The 26,553-nt window shown below is 37.7% G+C and overlaps 1 protein-coding gene across 7 annotated transcripts in view; it reads left to right on the top strand.

Moving 5' to 3' along the window:
* LOC139130335 (transmembrane protein 131-like) overlaps positions 1-26,553 on the top strand; it is a 273,369-nt gene that overhangs the window by 231,481 nt on the left and 15,335 nt on the right. For 3 of the 7 annotated variants that reach the window (XR_011551826.1, XM_070696089.1, XM_070696086.1), the window contains 2 exons: positions 6,562-6,867; positions 22,620-22,832. Coding sequence is in view for 6 of the 7 variants with exons in the window: in XM_070696089.1 (XP_070552190.1) it covers positions 6,562-6,867; positions 22,620-22,832 (519 nt within the window). In the remaining variant the exon portion in view is untranslated. The remainder of the gene's footprint in view (positions 1-6,561; positions 6,868-22,619; positions 22,833-26,553) is intronic. The other 4 variants (XM_070696090.1, XM_070696088.1, XM_070696087.1 and 1 more) reach the window with 3 other exon arrangements.

Raw genomic sequence — 26,553 nt, 5'->3', positions numbered from 1 at the left:
TTAGCAATATATCTTTTTTTTCAAAATGTCACGTGACCTCGATGACTTTTTACTTTGATTATACATATATATGCATAACTCAGTAACCACAAGTTCTATACCCTCCAATTTTGATAGGATATTAGACCTTAAGATGTCACATCTTGTACCTCATTTATTATGTGCATATGTATTTCTTGGCTGGCCAATACAGCTAGAGGTCTGATCTATTTTCCCGGTTTAGAACCATAACTTAGACATGCCTCATGTGTTTCAAATTGGGAAAAACAACATAGACCTATGTGCCCATAGATCTGAACATATACACTCCAGCCCCAACTCTCCTATAAAAGGGCGAGATTTCCGAGACTTCTCATAATGGCGGAAGATTTAAACTGCAATGGCACAAAACGGTACGGTGCTGATATAACACATCAACTGTCGGATTTAAATGACGAAACTTTTTCAGCTTAATGCAAGCTGCTTGTGAATGTCTTGCGCATAGCATAGATAAAGTAGACCCTAGTTGGTGCAAGTATAGTAATGTAAATCTGCAAAAAGCTTCTCATTGGACTCAATATTTTTGCCGATATAACGGCTCTCACATACTTTGAATTACTTGATTGACAGATCATGCAAATTTGATGGGCTTGCGTTGGGATAGGATTGACACATTGTATAAACTTGATTTCAGTAATCAACATTTCCCTTGAATGGAAACACGTGCGCATATGAGGTTTTATGACATTGAAACCAGACTTTTATTTATGAATGAAAATGTTGGGAAATATTTTTATAGAATATAGAAATAGAACAGACATCGGATAGTAGTGTCCCGGAGTAGTGTTATTGAATGTGTTTTTGTGGTTGGTTTTTATACAAATTTTATAAACGTTTAACTTTGAAAGCGCAAAACGGACAGATTATTATCCACAAGTAGTATCACTAATTTGTTGACTCGATGAAAGAGACTGTACGGTAGAAATTGAGTCACTAATTCTATAGCCAACCCTAAACTACTTCCACTTATGTCCCATATATGGAACACCGGGTAAATTCGGATATAGTTCACAAACCAGTTTCAACACACAGTCTGGCATAATTTCTCTCTGTGTCCACACAGTATTATCATCGTCCTTCCTTTTTTGCAACAGTCTATTCTTCTTTTCAAGATACTGTGGGAAAGGCCAGGCACATCTTTTACTAAGTTGCTTCCAAAATAGTTTGTACATTTTTTTCCAAACCAAATTATTTCCAGCACGAGGTCTCTGGCCTTCACCGAGCCAGCTTTGGCGACTGCTTATGTCTGTCACGCACGGTGTGCAAAAGCAGCAAGAGCACGATCCGTCGTCAGCTTCGGTAAAGCGAATGTTAGCGCAAGTATTCCTAGTTTGACTTTGCTGTGTGGACTCAAAGTCACGAGATTCCGAGTCGTCTGAGTCTGTCAAAGGACAATTGGCTACCAAATGAGCATCCGTATTTTTCGACAGCCTGTCGCTTTCGATGTCGGACTCTGTTGTGACCACTGAAGTAGTTTATGTGCAAAAATAGTGAATTATAACATAAAAATGCATTTTTGTTTAATTAGCACGTTGCACTTCATCGGATAAAAAGGACGAAAATAACTCTATAAGTCTTTGATGAATACAATATTCAAGATTTTGATGAAGTATAAAACCAAAACCACCCTAGATTGCTATTTTTAGACAAATGTAGCAGACTTTTACGTTTGTTACCGCGTAAACTTTAGTGACCTAGAACGCTCTGAGCACTTTTAGGACCAGTCGTACATTCACTTCTTTCATAACTCTTGAGTACTGTAGAGCAGGAGGAAGCTTTGAATACTTTTCGAATCAGAAAACAATCTCAATATCATTGAGTTGTGACATTGGTCATAACCAAGTCCAAAACAGAAGAATACAGCAACTCTATAAATATTGATCCTTGGTGAGCATTTTTTTGTTGGGTTTCCGGACGAAAGTTCGGACGATCCCAGTTCTGTGAGTGGCGCATATTGTCGTCGTATCGTACAAAAACGCTTATTAACCATGAACGAGGCTAATTTTGCCGATGGTGTAGGTCACATTACTCCTCCACAGATCAATGAACGTGTCGCTAACGGGGGACTAAATCGGACTAGTCGTCATCGGACATACCCGTCCGATAGCGCTGAGGCTATGAGGGAGAGAAATTTGAAACGAAAGTTACAGGATCATGGTAAAAAGCGTGGTAAAATAACTTTTTATTATCAGACCGAAGGTGAAAAACTTCTTCTGTTCAATAAATTAGAGAGAGTAAAGTGTTTACTTGGCAATTCATGTTCGGCTTTCGAGGCACTTTGGATAATCTTGGATTTCTATGTGACCGCAAATACGGAAAATCGAGACGTTGAAATGGCTAGGTCTACTGATCGTGTTCATGGGACGACACAGTCTTGTCAACCTTTCGACTTCAATTACGCAACTCAAGATGATTGCTTGAAGTTGGGATCTGAGGATGAAATGTTCGTTTGCACAGCAAACTCATTACAGAAACTTGTTGATGCTGCTATCGAACACAGTGTCTCATGTGGAACTTCAGCCTTGAAAATCACAGAAAAGAGAAAATTCGGACATGTTTTGTGCGCCACATTAGAATGTTCCAACAATTATCACAGAAAATGGTGGAAATCTTCGCCATACGTAGAAGGGGGGAAGTTTTTAGTTAATTTAAGAATGGCACACGGGTATTTCTCTTCAGGGTTGTTGCCAAATCACTATTCGAAATTTTGTAATGAAGCGTCCATTGGAGTGATTGCAGAAAAACAACTGTGCGAGTTGCAAAAATCATATTCTCCGATAGTTAGTGCTCTGTCGAAAGAATCACAGGAAACAACTCTGTTAGAGGAAATGGCCGCAACTCAGTATTTGTCTGAGCAGGATGAAGCACTTGGTGATGGAATTCAGATATTGACTGATGCCCGTCATTGCTGGCGGAAAAATGCCAAATTTTCGGATGTTGTCTGTCTTGGATTCAATACTCATCGAGTTATAAGAGTTGAAACAATTAGTAAAGAGGAGGAGCCATGCAGCCAAAAACACGAGTTGATTGGGGTGAAAAAAATTTATGATTACCTTGATAGTAAAGATTGTGCAGTCAAAACACATGTGCATGATAACAATGCTAGCGTAACAAAATATGTCAGGGAGGAACGTCGTCATACGGCAAACAGTAAAGACACATGGCATGTCACTAAAGGGATCGCACGGGAAGCAAAAAAGATTTCATCCGGACCAAAGTATAGGGAAGGTAAAAGCTGGCATGCTGAATTATCAGATAAAGCAGCTTCCATAAAAACACATATATACTGGTCTATGAAAACGTGTAATGGAAATGCGGAGACTCTAAGACAGCGTATCTGTAACATAGTAAATCACTATCAAGGTAAACATGATGAATGTCATCCCGAGTCCCGATGCAAAACAGACAAAAACTATGAACCAACTAAAGTCAAAATTAGCAATCCTAGTGCCGAAAAAATGTTGCTAACATTTCTACGAAGACTGCCTGTCTTTAGAGACGCGGAAAGTTACAGTAGTTGCCATGACACCCATTACGTTGAGTCATTTAATAACGCGTTATTGCAATATCATGACAAACGCATTGTATTTGGCAAAGAGGCCTACGAAATGAGAACAAACCTGGCTGTTCTCGATTGGAACGAAAGTGTAGATCGACGTTCAACATCATCGCGATTGGTAGTGGACGTTACAAACCCTAGACGACGTTCATCTGTTCCCGTTCGTGTCCGTAAAAACTTTGAATTTAAATCTAAAATTTGGAGCGCTTGGTTGCAGGACATTTACAAGAAATAAAAGTTTGGGTTGACAAAAATTTTATTTTGTACCTATTGCATAAAACGCAGGGCTAAAATGGCCATGCATATCATCTTTGTTTACATTTTACACGTGCTTTACAAGAGTCCTTGGTTACATTGTGTTTTAACAGTGTTGCGTGTATACACAATGTTGCGGAAACGTATACAATGTTGCGTGAATAGTGCATTTATTTTGGCGTTTACCATGCCCACTTCACTCGGTAGGGCCCTACCGAGCGTTCCCCGTTTAAAGACCACGCAACTAAGTAGGTTAAGGCATGGGCGTCAAACGTTATCATGAATATGCATTAGGGCTCATAAATATTTATAAAACAACACTGTGCATACGTGAGATAACAACAGGAAAACTACATCACATCACAAACGAAGTTCGCAACTAGAACACCAGTGAGCAAATGAATTGACAAAGCACTCAATAGTGTTCACAACAAAATGCAGCCTATAAGCACTGTGTGGAAACTTTGAACATACAGAAAAGGACGAAACATTTACGAATTTATTCCCCAAACAACCGATCATCGCATACAAAGGAAATCCAAACATCAGCGATACACTGATAAAGGCCAAAGTCCACGGCATAACAAACAAGGCGACAAACGTTAACTAACAGAGTCGGCCACAAAACGATCCAGACATAAGTATTCTAGAGATGTCAATAACATAGATACAATATAAAATTAAGAAAGAGATATATAATGGAGAGACAGTCGGTACCTCCATGTTTATGTAAGCGACTGAGGAAGGAACCGGTTACGAAACGTGGGGTCAAAAGGTCAAGGTGGTCTGAGACACACTTCCACGTCTCGCCATGGCTTCTTTTAAATATCAACCCATTTGTTAATTTTGACACTAACAACTTTACCAAATACAGACACAAAACACAGTAAAGCACATACGAGACAAGCGGAATGATGTGTGAAGCCACTTTACAATTACAAATCGTTTCGGTAATACTGCGAGTAGGCGACGGGGTCATGACCTTTGGATGGCTTGCGAGATGGTCGAATCGCGTACATAACGACCAGATTTCTTTCGAAAATTTTAACTTGTAGATCACCCTATTTTTCAGAAATTTTGCTATCCTCAAACTAAGGCTTAAAATATCTATACAACCATACCTTTTACATGAACGATTTGGTAACGTTTCCTTCAAAAAATTACAGAAATTCAAACAAGAATTGACTTTTCGTACAAATCGTACGTATTTGGCAGAAATATCAGGCGATTAACTCCGAAATTTTCTTAGTGAAGTATGTTTATCGATTGTACTGAACCTACTCTGTTATCATTTGCAGAAAAAATGAAGTTTAAAAGTTGTTTACAAGATGAAATATGCCGATAGATAATACTATCGATTTTGGCGGGTAAATGTCAGTATAAGAATCACGTTACACCTTTTATGCAAATTTAAATGACATAAACTGAAAGAGTTATCAAAACTACGTATGTGTACCAAATTTCATCAAAGTATGACCAGTAGTTTTTGAGAAATGAAATTTAGCTCAAAATTCGATCTGGACCCCTGCCTTAACTCACTTGCGCACATTTACCTGCCTAATCAAGACTAATACTCCCCTATTTCAAGTGGGGACTATGTCATTGTCAATGACTTGTACTATCTGTAACTAACTTATATAAGTGCTGTTTACATTAGAATGATAACACTCATGCATTAATTAAAAACTTCCCAAGGTTGTAAATACATTTCCTGTCATCTGGCGTTATGTAATACCAAGGGATGGAACATTTGATATTCAGGAGGGGGTAGGGTCTAGAAGATTGATGAGGTAGCATTACTTTTTTACCAGATCCCTTGTACATTTTTTTACCCACTCCCACCTTTTCTTTTTCTCAAACCTTCTCTGTCTATTTTTTGTTGTTGATATTTGTTTATGTATTTAGGATCTGCTTGTCCCATTGCTTTAGAAGTTGATATGCATGTTCCTAAAGATGACCTCCAGTACCTAAGTTGGAGACCTTATTTGCTTTTGTCATTCTTGTTTTTCCTGGTTTAAATATTTCTCGAATGGACCAATTCAAACCAAATGTGAGCACACTGTCCTTGACGGTATTTTTTTATTATGCGCTCTTGAAGGTGTTAGACTAAGGTGCTTTTTAAGGAATTGTAATTGTCATGCCATATAATTTGAATGGAGACGCCGAGAAAAAATCACAGACACGGATTTGAAGGATATTGTTAAGGCTTGTCAATGAACAAAGTTCAACCAGAAATCTTGCAGCGTGCTCGCTAAAGAGGGGAAAACTGTTTTTTGGAAGGTTCAGTAAAATGCTTGTCGTGTGACTCTTATGTAAATAATGATCCTGTACTGTGCTCGGTCAGATTTCTCTATATCAGGGCTTTCAGAAAACATATACTTTTATTGGGGTTTGGGACTTCTTCAAGTGAGAAAAAAAATAAAAATTTGAAAGTGTTTTAAAGGTATATATCATCCTTAATCTGGTAGACCCTGAGCATTTGTGTTGCATCTTCTATTGTTGTTTAATTTGCATGATTTTTTGTGTGTTTATTTACTTGTGCACCATCCCTCATGTGTAAAGTGTGTTCATTCCATAATGATCAACTGCTGAAGTTACCAATGTCTGATTAGTACCAGAGAATTGCTGTAGTGAATTCTGACTTTACTATCCAACTAACACAGTAGAAATGGCAAATTGAATGCATGTTTGGTTTTTCAATGTCCTAGATGGCTTGCAACAGCTATCAATGCAGACACTGGAAGCTAACCCACTGTTACATGCTGCAAACATTTTGTACAAACCCTCACAAGTCCACCCTACTGCAGTCACAGCTACTACAACCATGGCATCTGTATCTCCAGGCTTGAATGGTAGCGGCCGCAACAACAGCTACAGTAGTGTTGTCAGCAGCACAGGGAATGGTGATGGCGCTAGCAAGTCGAAGAAGAAAAATAAAATGAACAAGACTTTGGGTACACCTGGTAAAACCTCTAACTCTGCTTTCACTGCTGTTGGTGAGATCAAACATCCAGGTATGTGTTGTCCAGAGTCACAAAGTTTTAGCAATGAACAATGTTCACTTAGACAGACTGCAATATATTGTCACATGAGTTTACTTGCAAATACAGAACAAAATCGCTCAGTTTTTAGCTTTTCTTTTGTCCATGAATTTTGTTTTGATATGACAAGTAGTTTTTGTTGTTTGACTTCTTGAAATATGCTGAAATACTTACTGGTCAGCTGTGCACAACCTCAACTCTGCTGATTAAACATTCAGTGAGACATTTTACTGTGTGTAGGCAAATAATCAAGATCAAAAATTAAATTGTACACCTCTCACCATGCAAGTTTATATGTCATAGTAAAGCAAGGTGGAATAGGGGTTATTTTTCACACTTATGCAGTGACGTACACCATCATTTAAATTGAGTGACTTTACACGAGTATTCCTTTTTTTCTTGATATCACAAAAAGAAATTAGTGACTTTGTCCCTTTATGGTAGAATGAACCTTGGGGACAGATATTTGGACTCTCGAACGTTTGCAATATTTTGGTCTACAACTCACAGGGGTTTCATTTGAAGCTTATGGAGTAAATTAAGTTTCACTTGCGCAGTTTTGTTAAATCAGGGATAACACAGGGATGTTAGCCATTTTGAATTTCAAATATCTGTAAATATTGTGTAATTTGTGCCTCATTTACCAAAATTTGAACTGTGACCGTGAATTTTATGCTTTATTTTGAAAGAGAATTGTTGAAAATTTGCTGAGGAAAGTTTAGGCAAAAGTATAAGTCTTTAATTTTCGAGGCTCAACTACCCAAGTTGAGATTTGGCGAGGTTGCAAAAGCTCTATCGGCACTTCATATAACGTAAAAAACTAATGAAGTAACAATCAGAGAAAAATCAACACAAAATTGAGAAAAAGTATATAATATAAATGTATATAAAATGAATTTATTGATTGGCCATTTTTATGCTAGAATGTTATCTTGTCAACTTACCGCAAGTTAACATGTGTCACTGAAATGTCTATGTTGAACCTTAGCTGTGTTAATCAAATGGTACATGGTCACAGTGTGGTGGTGTAGAATTGCAGCTAAATTGATCAGATAGTATGTATACATCATCATAAGTGAATTGGTGTTGATAAGGTTTTAGAGAAAACTACCATTGAAGATGGTTAGATATGATTGTCACTATTACAATGCAAATTGCCCAAATTTAGATTATAAAGATTGATTGATTTATTGATGTGTACTTGGCTTTACTCTTCAAAATAGCAATGCCATGAGTTTTACACATTATCTCTAGAAAAGCATCATCAATGTGTTAACTATGAAGATTTTAACATACAATCAAAAGGAAGCATTATTGGCAGTGATAATTCCTTGTGCTGCCAAGCCCCTTGAATTGCTTAACATACCAAAGTCAGGTTACACACAATAGGCTATTCCTCTGCATGAGTACTGCACATACTTCATCTGATTTGAGACACCTGAGAGACATCCTCATTATAGCGAAGATGGAACACAATTTTGAGGGGGAAAAAACTATCCATCCGAGCAACCAAACATTCAACAGTTGGAACACAACATTAGAACTCTAGCCTTGCTCTTCAAGGAGCAATAGCAAACACCAAACTATCGAACTGGAAGACAAAATACATCCAGCAACTGATGCAGAGACTACACTGCCAAAAAAGGACTGTTACAGGAGTCCTCAGTTATATGGCCAAGATCAAAGCACAATTGCCCAGTATCCCAAGATCATGCAACCTTAACAAGCTATTACCAGTGCAGCGTATTACTGACAAAGATAGAGCTGATGTGTACAGTTTTATTCATTTCATTTACCAGGTATTTCTGTTTTGTAAGAAAATTTGAAACACTTGTTGTCATTGGTCCACATGATTTAACCCATTGAGTGCTGTAATTTTTCCCGCCAAAATTTAAAGCCCCAACTCCTGTATAAAAGCGCGAGAACCTACGAGAGTGGTCATAATGGTGGGATATTCAAACGTGCTTGGTAAGCTCTGGACGTCGTCGATAAAAACCGTTAAAATTTTTTTCTTGGAAATTGAGGGATATGTGTATAAGTATTTTGAGCACAACATACTTGGTTTCTGACGAATTAAATCTGAAATTACGTCTGGAACCAGAAAAAGGATAAAATATGTGCTAGTATCATCGCCAGTATAACGTTCGATATTCAGTTTGAATCTGCATGATTGACGTGATATGCAAATTGAAAACGAGTCCTTAGCGATACGTTGTTTACGTACGTAGCATCATTCAGGGCAGAAAAAAAAACCAAATACTTTTAGCATACCGAAAGATACAAACGCACACACAATGTGTATAATAAATACATGCAAACACATTTGATTCGGTAGTTCTCTTTTTGGAAAATCTGTTGGTCCTGAAAAGGACCGTTTGCAGTTACGTACCAGGCGTAGATTTTATAGACAGGAAGGCCTACTGTTATGCCCGACATAAAGTACGTCCGGTATGTTTGGGTAGAGACCACGAACGAGTTTTTTTTTTACCCTCCTTTCAACGATTGTTGAAATATAAATTTTACTATAACCCAAACGGGATTCGAACCCCCACACACTCACGGCAACATCGCCTAGCTGCTAGGCCTCACACAAAACCAGTCGGCCACTGCTTCCAACCCAAAAGAGTTGGTCACAGTAACCGACTGAGATGTTGCAATTCTGTGCGCGACCGAACAACACGGTGTGCGAGGAGCAGACGACACACAGACACAGTACACAGTACACACATATATAGTAATCGGAAAAGCACGAAGCTTTATACTGAGCTATCAGACAGCCTCGGGGACAAGTAAATATCCACCAGCAGGACAGTCCACTCAGGTTAAAGAAATATAAATTTTACTATAACCCAAACGGGATTCGAACCCCCACACACTCACGGCAACATCGCCTAGCTGCTAGGCCTCACACAAAACCAGTCGGCCACTGCTTCCAACCCAAAAGAGTTGGTCACAGTAACCGACTTAGATGTTGCAATTCTGTGTGCGACCGAACAACACGGTGTGCGTGGAGCAGACGACACACAGACACAGTACACAGTACACACACATATATAGTAATCGGAAAAGCACGAAGCTTTATACTGAGCTATCAGACAGCCTCAGGGACAAGTAAATATCCACCAGCAGGACAGTCCACTCAGGTTAAAGAAATATAAATTTTACTATAACCCAAACGGGATTCGAACCCCCACACACTCACGGCAACATCGCCTAGCTGCTAGGCCTCACACAAAACCAGTCGGCCAATGCAATGCGTAACAATCGCTTAGCTGTTTCCAAAAGTGTTATACATTTTCTTTCTCGACCTAAGCCGTGCATGCCTATGTAACACAAAGCGAACAAAGTCAAAATTCAAAAAAACAAGTAGCCTCCAGAACCCAATGTGCTGACAAAACCTGGATTTTTTTTTATGACTGCTATCGCCGTCGGCATGTTCGGTCATCCCTGCAGGGTCACTTGAGGCAGATCCGACGTCGAGTTGACAAACGTCGCCGGCGGCAGCTGAGGTCACCGTACTGTATACTCCCAGAAGGTGCACTCAAATGTCCGCACTAGATCCCCACCACAGCTAGCTCAAATTCATTCCTGGCAAAGAAATTTCCCGAGGCTTCCTCCTGCTCATCAGTGACTGCTATCTTCATAAAGCCAGCAGACATAGTGTGATTAGCAGTCTGACTCTGACTACCACATGTTTGCAATGAACTAGTATCGCGACTGCGTGGATAGTGTAGAAGTGCAAATGCACTTGATTTTGGGCGGGATCGTTCAAAGGATACAATATTAGAACTCACTATTTTATGAGGAGGGATGAACATTGAAACGAATGCTCTGAGAATTCACACGATCACTTTATTCTGATTTTATTTTTAGTGATTAAATAATAGCAGTTTTGATTCCTGAAATAAGTATTTTTCTGAAGCTTTTTGAAATAATCATAAGACAACAAATCGACACCATATTTCATTTCGGTCACCATAAAACTTGTAATCGGAGCCGGGGGCATTCGTCGTTGGTACCCTCCCATTCGACAGCGCTGAGTTCATGAGACAACTTAAATTGAAAAGGAAATTACAACCATCAGAACTGTTTGGATTTTTTCCCGTTCTTTCCTCAAATGCGGCATTTCTAGGACAGCGTTTTGACAAAACGGTGCTTCATTATCAAGGCAAACATGACTGCTATCAAGACTCCCTGCAAGAGTGGTGTACACTATGAGCCGAGGAAAACCCCAAAAATTGATCCTGTAGCAGAAAAACTACTAAAGGTGTTCTATAATTTAAAGTTGTATATATAATAGACTTTCCATTTTGTTTGTCATTTGTTGGAATGTAAAATGAATAAATAAAAACATCCTGTAATATGTGAAACACTGGCTTAAATTTGAAAAATTGCACTGCTATCTCCATTTGAAAAAAAATTTGATGCAGGTCTGACTGTAGAAATAAAAAAATGCTGTCTCTCTAACAAAAAAAAGTTCCCATACCCACTTCCTGCATACCCCCCGAAATCAAATGGGTCTTCCCCTATATGCGCATGCGCACATAACAAGTTAGCGTTGTTTTTCAAGGACTTTGAAAAATCAAACCGACGCCATCATGTTTCTCGGTCAGTTGCGAATTTTGACGTTTTAAAGGTTATAGCGTATATTGATTGCTGTCATGTATTTTTTGGCACGAAACGCTCCTTCGATAGACTGAAGAATGATGGCCTCCGTACTCGGTACACCCCAGTACCGGCGAATCCATTGCTTTTAATAGCGAGGCAATCCCACCGGCGGCCCGTAGTAATAGCTGGGTGAGAGCGAGGGAATGCTCTGTCCTTCTACCTCCGGCCTCCATGTCATAACAAACTAGCGTCTTTTTATGTTGATATACTGTCCTTTCGACACAGCGATAGCTTTTAGTTTTCTGTTGCTTATTTGGGTAATTTCGACAGTTGTGCATTGATTTTGACATCATTTAAAGGGTGTGCTTTTAAAGTTTTATGTTGACCGATTTACTAAGGAAGTACGCGCACTTCAGAATCACGGCATAATCAGACATAGTAATTTGGCGTGGTCATCAGATCATACATGATCCGAGATTGCACTTTAGCAAGGTCACGATAACTAATGTTTTTGTTTCACTATCGTTTAATACCTATATTTCCACTAAAAGACCATTAGAATTTCCTCCTGGCTACTTTGAAATCGTGCACTGGCATGCATGTAGTTGTCAACATCACTATGCTTTAATGTACAGTAGACTCTCATACTATGAATATATCGACTGTCACTGCATGTGTGCAAATCACTCCATATCATATCAAAAAATGTAGTATTGTGACGTTTGAGCTGCCAGAAGCCAGAATTTACAGTTTATGAGAAAGTTATCTTACATGTAAAACTCAGTTCTACTGTGAACAAAATGCAAGCTATGTTGTATAACTATTGTGAATAGCATAATATTTTGTACCTATCACCGTGTCAGAAAATCAGAAGGAAACAACCAGTCAGACAAACTGTGGTCAGGATGATACTGTCCAATTTTAATATTTGTCTCTCGGCACACACCAGATACTCATGACTGTAAAACAACATTTCCATATAATTGTATATTCAATTTTTATATTTAGTTTGCTTTTCACCATATTGTATGTCCTTCCCTGCACTACATAATTCAAAATTAAATATTGTCTTTGGCCTATACATACTTGAGGGGTAAGCTTATTTAGTCTCATACATTAAAGATGCATTGTTGACCTACAGAGTCCAAACTTTTATCATTGTATTGTAGATAGGTGTACACTCCAAATACTAAGTACAAGTGTGGTGAGTATAACAAGCAAATGTTTTTTAGTCAATGGTTCATATCAAGGTTGTTGATACTTAGAATCCACACTTGAACTTATGCTGGAGCGGTAACCAACCAGTTCAAATAACTTTCATTTATGTCAAAACAATTTGACTTTTACCAAATTTCACAGTTATGGCAATTAATAAACAGTAAGGAGGTACAAAGGACGTCGGTGCCCCCGGGCCCCATGTTGAAACACGTGAGCATTTTCAGTTCATATCTGGTTTAAAGAAAAGCAGGTATAGTATGATCAGAGTTGATTTTGCCAGAAAAGTGTTCTATAATTTAAAGCTAGAATTTCCATTTTGTTTTAATTTTTTGCAATGTAAAATGAATACATATATAGAGCCATCCTGTGATATGTGAAACCTGGGTTAAATTTAAAAAATTGCATTGCTACTCCATTTGAAAAAAAAAAATGATGCAGGCCTGAAAGTAGAAATAAAAAATTACTGTCTCTCTGACTGGAAAAAAAATTGCTCCCATACCCACTTCCTCCTTACCCCCCGCCCCCCCTGAAATCGAATAGGTCTACCCTTAATACGCTCATGCGTACATAACAAGTTAGCCTTGTTTTGCAAGGACTTTGAAAAATCAAACCGACGCCATCTTCTTTCTCAGTCTGGTGTGAATTTTGACGTTTTACAGTTTTAGCGTGTATTTGATGATGTCTTGTGAACACGAAGTTGACAGTGATGGTACTTTTGTTGCTGTCGTGTAATTTTTGTCATGAAACTCTCCTTCGATCGACTGAAGAATGATGGCCTCCGTACTCGGTACTCACCCGGTACCGGCGAAGCCATTTCTTTTATCAGCAAACTTGTAAGTTCTACCAAGGCAATCCACTGGCGACCTGTACTACAGAGCTGGGTGAGAGCGAGGGCACGCTCAGTATGCGCATACGCACACAACTAGTTAGCGTCATGTTTGTTGATGTACTGTCCTTTTGACACAGCGATAACTTTTAGTTTTCTGTTCCTTACTTTGGGTAATTTCGTCAGTTGTGCGTTGATTTTGACATCATTGTTGACTTAGATCGCTAAAGACTTATAGATTGGGTCCCGTCCGTGTGTGCGTCCGTCCGTCCGTCATCAACAGTTTCTCAGACACTGCTGAACCAATTTTGTTCAAACTTGCACAAGGGCATAGCACTATGACCTACAGATGCACATTGATTTATTTTGCGATACGATCCAATATGGCCGCCAGACGGCCATTTTATTACAATTTTTTCATGTACGGAGCCATAACTCAGACATGTTTCAACCGATTTTATTCAAAGTTGGTACAAGGACATTGACCAATGTCATAGATATGCACGTCAATTTGTTTTGTGATATGATCCAATATTGCCGCCAGGCGGCCATTTTATTACGATTTTTTCATGTACAGAGCCATAACTCAGGCATGTTTCAACCGATTTTATTCAAACTTGGTACAAGGACATTGACCTATGTCATACACATTGATATTTTTGGTGATACGATCCAATATGGCCACCAGGCGGCCATTTTGTTTCGATTTTTTCATGTACAGAGCCAAAACTCAGGCATATCTCAACCAATTTTATTCAAAGTTGGTACAAGGACATTGACCTATGTCATATATATGCATGTCGATTTGTTTTGTGATACGATCCAATATGGCCACCAGGCGGCCATTTTATTATGATTTTTTTCATGTACAGCGCCATAACTCAGGCATGTTTCAACCGATTTTATTCAAAGTTGGTACAAGGACATTGACCAATATCATACATATGCACGTCAATTTTGTTTTGTGATATGATCCAATATGGCTGCTGTGCAGCCATTTTGTTATGATTTTTTTTGTGTACAGAGCCATAATTCAGGCATATCTCAACTGATTTTATTCAAACTTGGTACAAGGACATTGACCTATGTCATACATATGCACATTGATTTGTTTTGTGATACGATCCAATATGGCCGCCTTGTGGCCATTTTTTTACGATTTTCCATGTCCTGAACCATAACTCAGACATTTATCAAGCAAATTTATTCAAAGTTGGTACAAGGACATTGACTTATAGTATACATATGTACTTCGATATAAATATGTACTTTGATTTGTTTCTCTATATGGTCCGATATGGCCACATGGTGGCAATTTTGTTATGGTTTTTTTCATGTCGAGAGCCATATTAACTCTGGCAAGATTTTATTCAAAGTTTGTACCTGGACATTGATGTCATACATATACATGTTGATGTTTTAAACAGTAAGATCAAATATCGCTGCGTGGCGGCGATTTTGTTACAATTTTCTCATGTACTGAGCCATAACTCAGACATATTTCCACCAGTATCATTCAAAGTTGGTACAAGGACATTGACCTATTTCATACATGCTCGTCAATTTGTTTTACGTCATGTAGCAGTATCATGTCAATTATTAAAGTTTCATAATTAGGCTGATATGTCAAGAAATACTGCATCAAATTTCATGAAACTTTGTACAGATGTTAAGCTCACATTGCTTTAACAGTGAAAAAGACATTTATCAGTGTCATTTTAATTAATTTGTAATTGCATATGTAATGAACTTTCCTAATTAGAGTGATATATCCACAAATACAACGTCAAATTTGATGAAACTTGATACAGATGTTGATCTCATAGTGTTGTAAATACTGCATTAAACTTTATGAAATATGGTTTCAGTGATAATCTATCAGTGTTAGGATAGTAGGAAAAAATGTTTTGCAACATCCTGTCAACTAATTCCCAGTTGACTCATTTAATGACCTTTAGGATAGTGGCCTACATTGGTTTTATGTTTTTCATCACCATGGAACTCATTCTTGGCCATTGAGTGCCATCTGTATCAAAGTATTTTTATCACAGGACCTGTAATCAAAGTACCCATTAGCAAGCAGGGACTGTGTCATCAACGATGACTTGTAATATTTGTCTCTCTTGGCACACACCAGACATACTTATGACTGTGAGACAACATTTCCATATCATTGTATATTCAGTTTTTCATATTTAGTTTGCTTTTCACCATATTGTATATCCTTCCCTGCACTACGTAATTCAAAATTTAATATTGTTTTTGCCTTATACACACTTGAGGGGTAAGCTTATTTAGTCTCATAGATTAAGATGCACTGTTGACCTACAGTGTCCAAACTTTTTTCATTGAACATGTATTGTAGACAGGTGTACACTCCAAATACTAAGTACAAGTGGTGAGTGTAACAAGCAAATGTTTTTAGCTCATATTTGGTTTTATATATAAATACCAAAAAGAGCTTATATGATGAGTCGGTGGCGTCTGTATGTCTGTATGTATGTATGTGGGTATGTATGTGCGGATGAATGTCCGTCATACACAAAGGCTCCCATACCGCCAAAGCTACCGTCTCAGCATTTGGTGTACAAGTAGATGCAGGGGTTGAGATGTGAATTTGTTCAAATGAACACGTCAATGTCAAAAATGTGCTAATGAGGTAAGAAAAAGGGAAATCCTGCAAATGTGCAGGAGTGGTTGCAGTAACTTAATCAGCCCACACATCTGAATAAAAGGATTTTGACCTTTAACCTATTTGTATGCAGGGTACCTATTATGTTTGGGAGTGGTAGCAGTAACTGAAACAGCTAATTGGTCATTTCCTGTCATTTTTAGCTACTATAGACTATAGTCTATAGAAGCTATTGGGATGGGTATCCGTCCGGCGTCCGTCGTCAGTCTGTATGTATGTATGTATGTATGTATGTATGTATGTATGTATGTATGTATGTATGTCCGTTTGTGAGGCGTCCGTCCACTCAAATATCTTGAGAACCGCAGTACTTACTGATTTGATATTTGTTGTGTAGATGAAAAATATGATTTTGAGAAACTTTTTTTTTAATTTTTTGATATTGTTGAAAATAGGCAAATTAATGCCAAAAAAGGTGTTTTTGGTAAAAAATCTTCTTCTTCATAACCGCTGGTCAGACAGCTTTGTATTTGGTATGCATGTCCCTAGGGATAACCCAACTTAGATTTGTTCAAATTGTGATGAAATATGCAAATGTGTATTTTTAAGGAATTTTTTTGTCATTTTTGGTCAAAGTTTGACTTACATTGTATGTAATTCTTGTACTGTATAAACCCTATCAATTCACCCAGAAAAAAATAATGAATATGATTTTAAATAATTGAATTAATTAGGAAATCATCAAAGCCAAAATAATTTTAGTGTGGAATCATCAGAAAGTTCAACTTTTTTTGACAGTTCATAGTGAATTGAGGATTAAAACATGTAAAGGCAACTTTCCTGAATCCCAACTTTGATATATTCTGAACCACCATTTATGTTATCTAAAAGAAATTGTTCATAATAGTTTGTCATGATAGGGTGGTCAAATAAATAGAGATAGAGAAAGTTCTAATTTCCATTTATGGTTGACTTGGTAAGAGAAAATAAGATTACTTTTTGAGGAAAAAAATAGAGTGGTCAATTAAAAGAGTGGTCAAAGTGATAGGGTTTTTATGGTAAAGCTGGGCTGTAAGCTTCCTCATGTGCTATTTATAGCAATTATGCAATCTGTGTAAACAATGCAATGAAAGTGTAACATGATTCCTTATAATGCTTTTGATGACCTTGAACTTCTTAAGTTTGAAACATTTGTCTCTTCAGTGTGCTTTCTCTGAGTAGTACAGTCTCAACTTATTCAACAGAACTTACTTACAATGTTAATTTGAAAGTTAAAATGTGCTTGGTTAATAGGATGAAAATACTGATATTACCAAAAGATAACCAGCTCAAGATTCTTTATAACCTATATGCTGTTTTTTTTATGACGTAAATCTTGATTTACCTTCTTCATCAATACATGTGTCACAAAAGGTTATTCTCTACATAACACAGCAGAGCTCTGTCAACTGTTGAGTCGCTTGTTTTTTCAAAACCGCTGGTCAGACAGCTTCAATATTTGGTTTAAATGTCCCTAGGTTGATCTTAGTGAGAAATACTTAATTTTGTATCCATGTCTATAGTAGCTTCAGGGACTTTGGCCCTATGTTTTATGAACTGTGACATATTAACAGATCTGCTGAAACCATGGATGTCTATTTTTGTACATCCATGGTTGAAAGCTTCTCTGCTATGCATGTTGCCAAAGTTGACATTCAGTACCTAAAGTTTCAGACCTTATTTACTTTTGTCATTCTTGTTTTTCTGGTTCAAATATTTCTTGTTGTTTTTCTGGTTGTACTGTGCAGAAATTGTCATAACATCAACGTATAATTTTCCTGCACTGAACAGATAGAAACAACACTTATTCTTGATCTTTGGTATATACCAATTCTGATCAAATTTGAGCGACACCGTATAATTGCGGTATTTTTTAGTCAATGGCCCAAATTTATTTTCTATTTTATGGACAATAGATACATGTGTAATCAATGCCAACAATCCAGTTAGTGATTTGGTTTAGATTAGCCATTGTCCATTGTATTACAATAGTTTGTGGCTAAATTTTCTCCCATTCTGCATTATACCGTATACCTCCGATTCTAAAACCCCCTTTTCAGAACCAAAGGTGACGGAAAACATGTGGGGGGTTGCATAAATGGATGTCACAGCGAAATCGAACATCGTAGTTAATTTATGCTAATTGTGCAATGTTATGCAAATTTTATGCCAATGTTTTTTTATTCACGTTAGCGCTGCAGACAACTCATACTGTGTGATGTCGACTCATGGCCATGCTGCGTCGATACTGGCAGTTGAAACTGTACGGTATAAATTAATGGAGATCGACAAATTTTGAAATGTGTATTTGCCATACCCGCTTTTGCTAAAAAATACAATAGCAATAAATCTTTGTATTTCGTGTATAGATAATCACCACGATAGTTCGTTGCAACAAGTACGCTCCAGTAGTAGCTAGCTCCCCATAGCAATGCATAGCATGGCCGCAAAGGTCAGAAAAGGAGTAAAGGGAAAGTCCCTAACGTTCCGCTGGCTGTGATTGGTCAATTCACGCAATAGGTCAAAGGTATCAGCGCATGAGGTCAGGGTAAAATTCTGTTCAGCACATGCATACAGTCTGGTGCACGGTGTCCGTCCGATGTTTTCTATATTACGATTTTCAATTAGTGTACTCCTTAAAATGAACGATCAATTACACGTTTTGAGTTTTATTATTTTGCTCCTACGGTAGTTTCAAAAAGTCTAACCGTATCTCGAAACGAAATGTGATCTTACGAAAAGGCAGGCGCTACGCCGCTAGGCTCGAACTGAGTGATAAAGTGTTGAAGCATCGCATCGGGCGGCTGACCGAGACGAAAGATTGCTACGCCAATATGCTTAAAATTTGATGAATTAAATTTTTGGCAATAAAACTTTGAAGTTTTTATTTATTTGTATCGATGAACGTCGATGATGTGGAATTCAGTCATCTATGATCATCTGTTCGGAATGGTACGAACATGCACGTTTTTGTTCTAACTGTAAGTGTATAGGGCTGTTTATGAAGTTGGGTATTTTTCCCTCGCAAGACTTCGAAAGCATGCATAATCTTGAAAATCTGTTACACTATCGCCTGCTCATTGCCGGACTAGTTCAGGAAAAGGACACACTCAAGCAAGAAATGCCGTTCAAACTATAAATACATCTATGACATGAGAAAAAAATGTACAAAATTGATAAAACATAAAGAAAGAAATTCAAAGTATTTTCATTTTATGCGCTGAAGAAACTTCGGATGTCGCGTTTGTCGATACCATTGCCCTCTTCATCGAAGTCAAACCCATCAAAGTCTATATCGTTGTCTTTCCCCTCGTCATCAAACACAAGTCCTACAGCTTCATTTGATAAGTAGTCATCGAGTACCAGAATCTCCTCAGAAATCATGTTGTCTTCAGTTCCGTCGAGAGCATTCGCGATACCCGTGGAAAGGAACGATTTTTTCACCACGTGGAATGAGCGAATCGTAGTTGATCGACACGTTCAAAAACCCGACTATCGTAATGTTCGTGTTATGGTAGCCAAATGGCATCGAAATAGTCAATTCGTACTTGATCAAGATGTTCAAAAATCTGCTTATTTTGACGTTAGCAAAATGACAGTGACGAAAAGACGGCATTGTACAAGATCGAGACACTCAAAAATCCAACTCTTTTAATGTTCATTTACGTAGCGAAATTCAAGTGGAATTGTATCGCCAGGAACGATAGCAGTACCGTTCCCGATTGACATGTTCCAACACCAAACAATAGCGTGCGTGTTTTGGGGTTTGATACTTCACTTTGGCACTTGTTTGTGACTTTGATTAGCATCGTAGGTGTCGCGGATATCCTTGTCTCATTACATGACAATGGCTCTATGATAGTATTGTTCCAGTCAGAATTTGGGTGTACCCCCCTGGGGGGCGTTATAAACGAACTAACGACCAATTACGAATCGATAAAATAATCCTGGGGAGGCATTATAAACGGGCGGGGTTTTAGAATCGGAGGAATACGGTATAAGTTCACCGTTTCCTGTTTTAGATATTGTTGATCCTATTGAGTCCCATCTCTTATTCTTAATTCACTTTCACATATATCAAGGCTGTTGATACTTAGATTCCACACTTGAAGTTATGCTGGAGCAGTAACGAACCAGTTCAAATAACTTTCATTTATGTCCAGACAATTTGACTTTTTGACAAACTTCACATTTATGGCAAATAATAAACACTAAGGAAGCACAAAGGACGTCGGTGCCCCCGGGCCCCATGTTATAATTAGGGTGCTATGTCAAAAAATACTCACTCTGATTTGATGAAACATGGTGCAGATGCTGATATATGAGAGCTGTAACAGTTTGCAAAGACAGTTAACAGGATCATGTCATTTAATTGCTTATTTGCATATTTTATGAATTTTTGTAATTAAGGATATATGTCCAGAATTACGACAGCAAATTTGATGAAACTTGATATAGATGTTGATCTCAAAGTGTTGTAATAAAGAACAAAGACATTTAGCAGTATCTTGTCAATTAATAGCTAATTTGAATATTTAATGAACTTTCCTAGTTAGTGTGCTACGTCCAGAAATATTGCACCAAATTTGATGAAACTCGGTACAGATGTTGATTTCAAAGTGTTGTAATAGCAAACAAAGACATTTAGCAGTATCTTGTCAATTAATAGCTAATTTGCATATTTAATGAACTTTCCTAATTAGTGTGCTATGTCCAGAAATATTGCACCAAATTTGATGAATTCGGTACAGATGTTGATTTCAAAGTGTTGTAATAGCAAACAAAGACATTTAGCAGTATCTTGTCAATTAATAGCTAATTTGCATATTTAATGAATTTTCCTAATTAGTGTGCTATGTCCAGAAATATTGCTTCAAATTTGATAAAACTCGGTACACATGTTGATCTCCAAGTGTTGTAGTAGCATGCAAAGACATTAATCATATCATGTCAATTAATTGCATATTTGCATGTTTAATGAATTATAATAATTAGGTAGATACGTCAAGCAATACTTCTTCAGATTTGTTGAAACTTGGTATAGATATTGAGCTCATCTTGCTTTAACTCTGTACAAGGACATTTATCAGTATCATGTTAATTAATTGCCAATTTGCATATGTAATGAACTTTCCTAATTAGTGTGCTATGATAAAAAATATTGCATCAAATTTGATGAAACTCGGTATAGATGTTGATCTCAAAGTGTTGTAGTAGCATGCAATGACATTAATCATATCATGTCAATTAATTGTGTATTTGCATATTTAATGACTTTTCGTAATTAGGCTGATACGTCAAGAAATACTTCTTCAGCTATGATTTGTATAGATATTGAGCTTATCCTGCTTTAATTGTGTGTAAGGACATTTATGAGTATCATGTTAATTAATTTCTAATTTGCATATTTAATGATTTTTCTTATTAGTGTGATACATCCAGAAATCCTGCATCAAATTTCATGAAATATGGATCAGATACTGATCTTCCAGTAGTGTAAAACTGAAAAGTGACATCCTGTTGATAAATTATTTTTTGACTTATTATTGACTTTTTGTGATTAGGGTGGCACCCCAGATTGGCTGAATAGGGAAACAATGTTTGTAATGAGAGATCTATATTCTTAATGACTGCACCAAATCTGATAACACTTGCTACAGATGTTGATCATATAAAGATTTACCAGTCAAGAAAGGCATTTTAATTTTAGCAGTATCAATGTCAAGAGCCATTACTCAGACTTGCCTGGACCAGTTTCTCGCATATAATTTGAATTTTAACATTTAAAAAGCCAGGGCATAACATACCTAATTTTGTCAAACTTGGTAGAAGGACATAACCCTATGCCACTATTTGCTTACAATCCAATCCAATAAGGGCATCAGTCACAGACAGGACTTTGGTACATGCATTCCTTGTTTCATGCACATCATATTGACTGCAATTTTAGTCATTTCCAGTGACAAAGTCCCAATTACAAGGGGGGACTATGTCATTGTCAATGACTTGTTTATCAAAATTTTGGCATAAATCTTCAAAAAAATGACGGGGGTATATTTTACAAAGGTGACAAAATTACGGCTGACTCGCAGCGTGTTTGCAAGGTTATATCTGATTGGTCGATTGTCACTATTCACAGCAACTTAGGGAGTTTATTTGTATTATTTCATTATAACGGTACGATTCTGCCAACCAATTGGATAACAGCTTCGAAATCGCTGCAAGTCGGCCCCAAAATTAACTTTGGCACTGATCCTTCAGTCAATAACTGGTGGTGTTCAGGTACAAGTTGGTTATGGAGGCACATACCATACCGACCCTGCTAAGCAGGGTGCACACAGGATAAGTCAATCATGTTGAAGATTTACTGACTCTGCGTTGTTGTTTACATTTGTGATATAGGTGCCATTGGAACGAAGAATAAATTGGCCAACAAACCATCATGGCTTTGCAATGACTTGGATTCATCTGACGCTGCTAGTGGTGGATCTTCACCAAACAGTCCTGGTGGTGTACCACTCACTCCTAACACTGATCCAAATTTTAATCAAGTCAGGAAACATGCACCAACATTCATCCCTCTTCAGGAAAATGAACATTTCACCTTTTCTGATGGTAAGTAAATTTAATACCTTTGTCATATAAACTACAACTCTGAACCTTACTTTATTTAATCACCCAGTGTTATAATACTATGACAGGTGGAATTTTATCATGTAAATGTCCAATATATTCTTTGTTGATTACATGAATGTTTTGTCATTAGATTTAAAACATGCTGTAGTACAGTGTTCCCTTTAAAATTAAGGTCTCGAGAGGGTGCGCAACTTGAGATACGCCTGATTGCTTCACTGCTTGGTCCGTTCATGTATATGCTAATTAGCGTTGTCCGTGGGGACTTATAGGTTTGGTCACGTCCGTGCGTGTGTCCGTCCGTCCGTCCGTTCACGCAGATATCTCAGAGATGCCTGCAGCGATTTCATTCAAATTTGGTACAAGGATCCAATATGGCCACCAGGCGGCCATTTTATTACGATTTTTTCATGTACAGAGCCATAACTCAGACATGTTTCAACCGATTTTATTCAAAATTTATACAAGGACATTGACCTATGTCATACATATTCACGTCGATTTGTTTTGTGATACGATTCAATATGGCCGCCAGGCAGCCATTTTATTACGATTTTTTCATGTACAGAGCCATTACTCAGGCAAGTTTCAACTGATTTTATTCAAAGTTGGTATAAGGACATTGACCAATGTCATAGATATGCACGTCAATTTGTTTTGTGATACAATCCAATATGGCTGCCAGGCGGCCATTTTATTACGATTTTTTCATGTACAGAGCCATTACTCAGGCAAGTTTCAACTGATTTTATTCAAAGTTGGTATAAGGACATTGACCAATGTCATAGATATGCACGTCAATTTGTTTTGTGATACAATCCAATATGGCTGCCAGGCGGCCATTTTGTTACGATTTTTTCATGTACAGAGCCATAACTCAGGCATATCTCAACGGATTTTATTCAAACTTGATACAAGGACATTGACCTATGTCATACATATTCTCGTCAATTTGTTTTGTGATATGAATCAATATGGCCGCCAGGCGGCCATTTTATTACGATTTTTTCATGTACAGAGCCATTACTCAGGCAAGTTTCAACTAATTTTATTCAAAGTTGGTACAAGGACATTGACCAATGTCATAGATATGCACGTCAATTTTTTTTCTGATACGATCCAATATGGCTGCTGTGCGGCCATTTTGTTACGATTTTTTCATGTACAGAGCCATAACTCAGACATAGCTCAACCGATTTTATTCAAACTTGGTACAAGGACATTGACCTATGTCATACACATTGATTTTTTTGGTGATACGATCCAATATGGCCACCGTGTGGCCATTTTATATTACGTTTTTTCATGTCCAGAACCATAACTCAGACATGTATCAAGCGAATTTATTCAAATTTGGTACAAGGAGATTGACCAATATCATAGATATGCATATTAATTTGTTTTGTGATACGATCCAATATGGCTGCTGTGCGGCCATTTCGTTATGATTTTTAGTCCCCACGGACACTGTCCGGGGGGACTTATAGGTGTGGTTATGTCCGTGCGTCCGTCCGTGCGTCCGTGTGTCCGTCCGTGCGTCCGTGTGTGCGTGCGTCCGTCCGTCCGTTCACGCAGATATCTCAGAGACGCCTGGAGCGATTTCATTCAAACTTGGTACAAGGATAGTACCCTACCTCATACAGATGCACGTCAATTTGTTTCACAATGCGATCAATTTGGCCGTGTTAGAGAACTTTTAGTTTTCACCTCCATAGACTCCAATGTATAAGGCAGTCCGTAGACTCCCATGTATAAGGCAGTCCATAGACTCCATGTATAAGGAAGTCCATAGACTCCCATGTATAAGGCAGTCCATAGACTCCCATGTATAAGGCAGTCCATAGACTCCCATGTATAAGGCTAAGAAAAATAAAATTTAGTTTCTCATCATATTCATATTCCAAAAAGGATGCAGTGACACAGTTTTTAGTCCCACAAATACAGTCCAGGGGGCTTATAGATTGGGTCATATCTGTCAATGAGTCCATCCGTTCACGCAGATATCTCAGACACTTTGACAAAATGTCACGTGACCTTGGTGACCTTTGACCTCAAATATACATATTTGTCCATAACTCAGTAACCACAAGTGCTACACCCTTCATATATGGTATGATGGGACAGCTTATGACGCCACATATTGTACCTCATTAATTATGCGCATATCTAATTTTGAGCGAGCCAATAGAGCTAGAGGTCTGATTTTTGGTATATAGGGATAACTTAGCAATACAATTTTTTTGACAAAATGTCACGTGACGTCAGTGACCTTTGACCTCAAATATACATATTTGTCCATAACTCAGTAACCACAAGTGCTACACCCTTCATATTTGGTATGATGGGACACCTTATGACGCCACATATTGTACCTCATTAATTATGCGCATATCTAAATTTGAGCTAGCCAATAGAGCTAGAGGTCTGATTTTTGGTATATAGGGATAACTTAGCAATACAATTTTTTTTGACAAAATGTCACGTGACCTCGGTGACCTTTGACCTTAAATATACATATTTGTGCATAACTCAGTAACCACAAGTGCTACACCCTTCATATATGGTATGATGGGACACCTTATGACGCCTTATATTGTACCTCATTAATTATGCGCATATCTAATTTTGAGCGAGCCAATAGAGCTAGATGTCTGATTTTAGGTATATAGGGATAACTTAGCAATACAATTTTTTTGACAAAATGTCACGTGACTTCGGTGACCTTTGACCTCAAATATACATATTTGTCCATAATGCAGGAACCACAAGTGGTACACCCTTCATATTCAGTATGATGGGACACCTTATGACGCCACATATTGTACCTCATTAATTATGTGCATATCTAATTTTGAGCAAGCCAATAGAGCTAGATGTATGATTTTTGGTATATAGGGATAGACTATAGGAGAGAAATTATTTGACAAAATGTCATGTGACCTCGATAACCTTTTACCTAGAATACACGATTATGTCAATAAATAAGTAACCACAAGTGCTATGTCCTTTATATTTAGTAGGATGGGAGACCTTATGACAACACCTGCTTTACCTCATTAATTATGCACATATATAATTGTGGGCAAGCCAATAGAGCTATAGGTCTGAATTTTGGCATATATGGATTAATTAGCAATACAATTTTTTTTCAAAATGTCACGTGACCTTTATGACCTTTGACTTTATTATGCATATATATGCATAACTCAGTAACCACAAGTTCTTTACGCTTCAATTTGATAGGATAATAGACCTTAAGATGTCACATCTTGTAACTCATTTATTATGCCACTGTGTATTTCTTGGCTGGCCAATACAGCTATAGGTCTGATCTTTTTTCCCGATTTAGAACCATAACTTAGACATGCCTCTTGTTTCAAATTGGGAACAATGACATAGACCTATGTGTCCATAGATCTGAACATATACACTACAGTGAGGCATATCTCAACCGATTTTATTCAACGTTGGTACAAGGACATTGACCGAAGTTATACATATGCACATTGATTTGTTTTGTGATACGATCCAATATGGCCGCCATGTGGCCATTTTATTACGATTTTTTCATGTCCTGAACTACAACTCAGACATGTATCAAGCGAATTTATTCAAAAGTAATTTTTGCTCATGTGTTGACACACGTGAGCATATGTCGCAGCGATGTGTGTCTGTCTGTGTGTGTGTCTGTCTGTCTGTCTGT

This window comes from Ptychodera flava, chromosome 4 (genome assembly GCF_041260155.1).
Source record: "Ptychodera flava strain L36383 chromosome 4, AS_Pfla_20210202, whole genome shotgun sequence".
Lineage (NCBI taxonomy): Eukaryota > Metazoa > Hemichordata > Enteropneusta > Ptychoderidae > Ptychodera > Ptychodera flava.
This window is presented reverse-complemented; position numbering and strand designations above follow the sequence as displayed.